This window comes from Stenella coeruleoalba, assembly GCF_951394435.1.
Source record: "Stenella coeruleoalba genome assembly, chromosome: 1".
Lineage (NCBI taxonomy): Eukaryota > Metazoa > Chordata > Mammalia > Artiodactyla > Delphinidae > Stenella > Stenella coeruleoalba.
In genome coordinates this window covers 74,842,317-74,848,549 of record NC_137169.1, presented here as the reverse complement: position 1 = coordinate 74,848,549, position 6,233 = coordinate 74,842,317, and the positions used below count along the sequence as shown (strand labels likewise).

The 6,233-nt window shown below is 48.6% G+C and overlaps 1 protein-coding gene across 1 annotated transcript; it reads right to left on the bottom strand.

The window, feature by feature from the left end:
• Positions 1 to 979: 979 nt before the first annotated feature.
• On the bottom strand, positions 980 to 4,210 carry CCN1 (cellular communication network factor 1). Its single transcript, XM_079914820.1, has 5 exons — positions 3,598 to 4,210; positions 3,083 to 3,296; positions 2,377 to 2,733; positions 2,039 to 2,250; positions 980 to 1,935 (listed from the first exon to the last, which is right to left on the bottom strand). Exons 1-5 carry the CDS (start codon positions 3,658 to 3,660, stop codon positions 1,633 to 1,635), a joined length of 1,149 nt encoding a protein of 382 aa, XP_079770946.1. The 5' UTR covers positions 3,661 to 4,210; the 3' UTR covers positions 980 to 1,632.
• Positions 4,211 to 6,233: the final 2,023 nt, after the last annotated feature.

The following is a 6,233-nucleotide window of genomic DNA, read 5'->3' as shown; positions in this document are numbered from 1 at the left end:
TGCTTTCTAAAGATGTAGATTCTTCTAAAACCAGCTACCAGCATTTTCACAAACATTGACACAGCCTTCTCAACCTCTCCTAGACCTACGATTCGGGTCCTTTCAGGCAAGCTCTGCGTCTAGCCTCTGACCTTCTAGATAGCCAATTCAATCTAATTGCTCCCCCCACCTCAATATAACTTATATTCTAAAGAGGAAAGGGGGTGGGGTAGCGTGGTCCTCACGCTATTGGAAAAGTACTTGAAATTCCTTGCATTCCTTTGCATTTAACGGTATGTTTACCTAATCATCAGCTTATTAGGATTAACACAAGTCATTGCTTCAAGCTCATTCAGTGAAAACAAACTGACTCCTATGGATTCCAAGATTTGTTCTCTGATCCCAACCATGGGTGAATTTTTAAGTCGTTCTCCCAAGTTTTAGGCACAATATTAGAAAAATACAAAGTTATAAACAAGGGACCTTATATCACATTATCCAACCATGCTTAATCTTGCCCATGGATTTTGAGGTAGGCAGCCTGAGTTATGGACTGTTTTCATTAAAGTTTCCTCTACCGAAGGGACCTGCACAATTACCTAGTGATTAAAATGATAAATGACTCTACTATACCCACCTCAAAGAGCTTGGGTGATGGAGACCCTTAGGCTTTGAATTCTTATGAAAATAAAGCATTATTATTTAAACCACAAACTTAGCTTCAGATTCCTTCTTGTGCTTTGTACAATGAACGGTGTTCAATACATGTTTTTAAAACAGATTACTCTAAATTCCAAGATTTTTTTTCTACTGAAGATATAAAAGCAATCATTGTCAGATTTTTAAAGGTTAGTTCCCTACTCTATCCCAAGCACCTGGAACAGTTCCTGGTACAAAGTAGGTACTCAGTAAATCCTGTTTCAATGATTGAATGCATAAGCTAGATCGTCCCCAATGGTTTTGAACATTCTCTAAAAATACTGAATGCCATAAACTCAGATATTAGGTAAATATTTCTTTATTAAATGATTAATTCCATAAATAAATTCTTTTCACTGAATATAAAATTAAAATCATTTACAAATTATTCCAGTATTACATTTCCCCTCCCTCCCCGAAAGCTACATTTTGATAAATAAAAACATTCAGTCTTAAAACACCTGATTTCTGTTTGCAATTTAGAGTGCAGATAGCTGCCTCTCATGGACACTCACAGAGTGTCACCTTCTGGAAGGGATGGACCCCCCCTCCCATTTACTTCTGTCAAAGGATGGAGTCTTTAAGTGTCCAACTAATCTTATTACCTTTTACAACTGTAAAACCGAAATGGAAAAAGCCTAGAGAAAAATACGCTTACCAAATAATTTACAAACAGAAAACAGAACGTCATCAACACCACAAGCTCCAAAATGAAGCAGTAACGTGTGCTCCAATATTATGAAGCAAAGTATTCTCCAATTGCGGCTGCATTAGTGTCCATGTGCACCAGCACACCTGGCAGTTTCGAAATACCTTAATACTACTCAAGAATGAGTAGTGCATCCCTTCTACAATGAGTCCCTTCAGCCCGCCGCCCCCACCCACGCCTCCATCACGCTGACACTCTTCTCTCCCCACTTTGTCCGCCCTAGTGCTGGAAAACGCAGGTAGCATTTAGTCCCTAAATTTGTGAATGTCATTGAACAGTCTGTAGAAGGGAAAGGCTGCCTCGTTGGCATGTGGGCAGTTGTAGTTGCATCTGCAGGACTGGATCATCATGACGTTCTTGGAAAACGTCTCCCCATCTTCGCAGCGGAACCGCATCTTCACAGTCCTGGTCTGCTGAGGCGTGCAGCAGCGGCCGTCCACGCAGGAACCGCAGTACTTGGGCCGGTATTTCTTCATACTCGAACATCCAGCGTAAGTAAACTTGACCGGTTCAGGGGATTTCTTGGTCTTGCTGCATTTCTTGCCCTTCTGTAAGAAAGAGAAGAGAAGGGAAGTTAGTGTTTCTCTTTCTTGGAAGAGATGCTCCCATCTCACCCAGGGGACCACTCTACACGGCACCGCAGGCACTTACTTTCAGGCTGCTGTACACTGGCTGTCCACAAGGCCGCACTTCACAGATCCGGGTTTCTTTCAGCAGGCGGCATTCAGGGTTGTCATTGGTAACGCGTGTGGAGATACCAGTTCCACAGGTTTTTGAGCATTGGGACCACGAAGTCGTTTGGACGATACATTTCTGGCCATGTGAAGAAGGGCTGTACAGAATGCGAGGTTCCATTCCAAAAACTAGAGGGACAAACAAGAGGAAAGATTTCTCAGAGGCATACCGACACAAAGCAGCTTCAGGTTCTCATTCCTCTGAAGTTTCAAACTAGGAATGCGTTTCAGTACAATGTCTCAGTCTTCACTTACCGGGGAGCCGCTTCAGGGAGCCGCCTTTTCCAATTGCAATTAATTCATTGTTTCTCGTTAACTCCACCTCCGAGGCATCGAAGGCCAGCTCCTTGCCCAGGAGGCCGTCCCTGTCGTCCATGGGGTCCTTGGCACCATCCTCGTCGCAGACCCACTCCTCACAGCACTGCCCGGTAACTTTGACCAGCCGGGGGTTGGGACAGCCCAAGCTTGGGAGAGAGAGTTCTTGGGGACACAGAGGAATGCAGCCCACGGCGCCGTCAATACATGTGCACTGATGTTTACAGTTGGGCTGGAAACTTTCCCCATTCTGGTAGATTCTGGAGTTATATTCACAGGGTCTGCCCTCTGACTGAGCTACAAAGAGCACCAAAAAAGAAAGGGAGAAGAGAATAAAGTTAAGATTCCGTACGACGGCCTGAAACTCAGACATATTTTCTGCTGCTAAATTCAATTGATGGTAAAGTTTCCTATGATTCCCCGGAGACTCCAGAGCAGAACAATAAGTTAGTCAGGAATCACTTTTCCGTATGCGCTTTTCGTTGGGCCCAGACACACTGAATTGCATTCCAGACTGCTGAAATCATGTGCCTTTCTGCCAAGCTACCAACAACAAAGCATCACCATACATGGTCGCAAAATTACTAAACTTCTGGACTACGGGGACTATTCTTTTTTTAAGGGGGCCAAACCACAAGCATCTTACCTCTGCAGATCCCCTTCAGAGCGGTGGAGCTGGCGCCGAAGTTGCATTCCAGCCCCTTGGTGTGGTCGCAGGGCTGCGTTTTGCTGCAGTCCTCGTTGAGCTGCTTGGCGCAGACCTTACAGCAGCCGCAGGCGTCCCGGACCAGCCCGACTCCCGGGGCGCACTTGGGCGCCTCCAGGGGGCAGTGGCAGGCGGCGGGGCAGGTGGAGAGAGCCTGGAAGGGGGAGAGGACACGTGTGAGGCTCGGCGCGGTGCGCAGGAAGGACGCCCCGGGAAGGGACGGGGGTGTCTGACCCGGGCGGCAGGGGGTCTCTGATCCCGTCCAGCCCGGCCACCCCGGGCGGCTGCGTACGCCGGGAGGGCCCCCCGGCACGTCTTCAGGGCGGGCTTAAAGAAAGAGCTCCCCCGAAACGCCCCGCCGAACTTCCGAGTCTAGCTTTTCCGGCCACGGACCATCTGGGGAAAGGCGAAGGGGCTGCTAGAGCGGACGGGGAAGCGGTGGCCAAAGAACTCACCAGCCTGGCCAAGTGGAGAAGGGTGACGGCGAGGGCGAGCGTCCTGGCGGTGCTGGAGCTCATCGTGGCGCGCAGGAGGGGTCCGGGCGAGCGCGGAGGCAAAGACGCCAACACACCGGTGCGTAGCGGCCGGGCCGGCGCGGCTGGGGCGGTGGGCCGGGCGGTGGGCCGGGCTGTGGGCCGGGCGGCGGGGAGGCGAGAGCCAGGCAGGCGAGCGGGCTGCGGGCGTCCTTCTCTCGAGGTCCTTGCCGGGGAGGGACGGAAGGCGCGGATGCTGCTCGGGGGCGCTCTCGCTCGCGGTCTGCCCCAGCGCCCAGAGCCCGCCTTTTATACGGGCCGGCCGCGGCGCCGCGTGTTGCAGTGACGTCGGCTCTGTCTGCGCGTTCCAGAATTCTCAAACATCTCAGGAATGCTGGTTGGCGCGGGCTCCTGCCAAGCGCCTCCCCTGGCTCCGTTGCACTTTTTTTTTTTTTTTTTTTGTCCTGGACCCGTCAAGAAAACAATCTTCCGTTTTTTCCACTTTAAATAACGACTTCTATTGGGGAGGGCTCTTCTTGGAGTGATGGTGGTGATGGAGGTGGAAGGGCCGAGGGGGGCGAGTTCAGAACTTTGCCTGGATTGGGAGGGTGGGAGGACCTGGAGGGAGGAACAAAAGTCGTTTTGTTGGGTGATGCCGAGTTGACTGGGCAGCCTTGGAACCCCTCACCCAGGGAGGCAGCGAACTGTTTGCTTGTTTACAGCGAAGGTGAGAGTCAAGTTATCTATTGAGAGAGGCGAACGGGGAGGGAGAGTGTCTGGGAGCCAGGAATCTATCTGAGGACTTCATAGAAGCGTGCTCGGATCAAGTCCCAAATCTTTGGCATGGTGTTTATTGGACAAGTGAAGTGTATTGCAAATTAATACCCGAGGTGGCATTTATGAATGAGAAGGGGAAAAAAAAATCAACTTCCCCCATCGTCTGGCAGTTTCCCAGGCAGAGGTCTTCCCCCGTCCGCCAAACCCCCCCCCCCCCGCCCCCTCCGCTTTTTGGTATGTCGTACTTGTTTGTTTTTGGAGGTTCCCACTTTAGTTCCAGCCCACTGCCTGGGTTGGAAGTCCGAGAGGAAACGAACGCAGGGAGCTCTCTGGGAGGCGGACTTACACTTCCTCACGGATGCGGGAGACTGGGTAAGCCCTTCCAGGCTCCCTCCGCGGGCGGGAGGCGACGCTAACTAAGCAGCCAGCCAGAAGCGGAGGGGACCACCGTGGAGTGATTTGTATTGAGATCATCACCTGTATATACTGCAAAACCAAACCAGATTCCAGCACCATTGTGCCCAGTGGATCTCTGGAAAAAGCAGACTCCTTGACGCTGAAAGTTTTGCGGGGCTTTTTAACTCCTTTCCTTGGGACCATTTAGAAACCTCCCATTTCAAGTGAATTGCAATGCTTTGCTCTCTAAGTAAAGAGAAATAAGAGATTTAGGATGTAATATTCTGTAGTAAAAAAAAAAGAAAGAAAAAAAGAAGTTAGCAATTTTAAGGTCCTATTCTACCCTATTCTACCAGCAACACATTCAGTAGAAGACCTCCTACAAAACAAGTTACTTGAACTTCAAATACCGTTAGTGTGATGGACAAATCTTCCCTCAAAGTTTAAAAAACTATCTTCTTGTGTAACTTTCATAAAAACATACACAGTAATTATGCCAGTTTCCCTTTTATATGTGCTCTGGGAGAAATCCTTGTCCTTTGCGATGTTTAGGGCTGTTCAGTGTAAATGACTGAGAAGTCTTGCTGAAGAAGGCCTTCAGTGTGACTTTTCTGTGAATGACTCTAATGAACACAATAAGAAGCTATTGCAATGAAAACACTCTCCAATGGAGAGAACTGTGGCAGGAAAGAGTTAAGTTTCATTCATTCAAAAGTGCTCTTCCAGAAGCCTAAGAAGCTGTTACTAGAGGGAGCAGGATGGCTAAGGTTTTGTTGGAGGCATGTGGGGTGGGGAACTTACTTTTCAAGACAATAGACTGTCAGGTGTTCTAGGCCCTGCATCCTGTCCAAGCCAATTCATCAGTTATTATTTAGAAAACGGTTTTGTTGTGTTCCTGTGTTCAGCTTTCGTTACTGTTTCCTTCTTAATGAAGTGACTGGGGATGGGGTGAGTAGGTACAGTACAGGGTGGGAGGAGGTGGCGAAGAGGGAATGGAGAGGAGCGTTCCTGGCTTCTGTTGTGGCGTCTTTTCTATTTGACTTCATGGTTGTAAGTATTTCCAGATGGTGAATCAGACACCAGACGTAACAATATTTCCATATTTGGGTATAGCAGTAGCCTGCGTTTTTAACATTTTTCTGCCTCTGTTATCCAACCACAAAGCATTCTTGACAGCTTCAAATGTTGTTAAATATAGACTTAACTTCTGTTCCCAGAGCAGGAAATTCTTTGGAATTCCTTGTTTTTCACGCAATCTGTCTATCAGAATCTAAAATAAAATTACAGTGGATGATCCAACTGGCTTATGTATACACCTTGCTCCTTTATGGAAGTTTGTGTGTATGTGTGTGTGTGTGTGTGTGTGTGTGTGTGCACGTGTGTGTGTGTGTGTGTGTGTGTGGAGGAGGGGGCTCAAAGAGACTCAGTCTGCTGCACAGCATTCA

Excerpts from the sequence above, each read along its gene's own strand:
- CCN1 (XM_079914820.1), bottom strand. The coding sequence starts at position 3,660 with ATGAGCTCCAGCACCGCCAGGACGCTCGCCCTCGCCGTCACCCTTCTC. Across the intron at positions 3,297-3,597 it reads TTCTCCACTTGGCCAGGCTG|GCTCTCTCCACCTGCCCCGC; the intron begins GTGAGTTCTTTG and ends TCCCCCTTCCAG. Across the intron at positions 2,734-3,082 it reads TCTGAAGGGGATCTGCAGAG|CTCAGTCAGAGGGCAGACCC; the intron begins GTAAGATGCTTG and ends TGCTCTTTGTAG.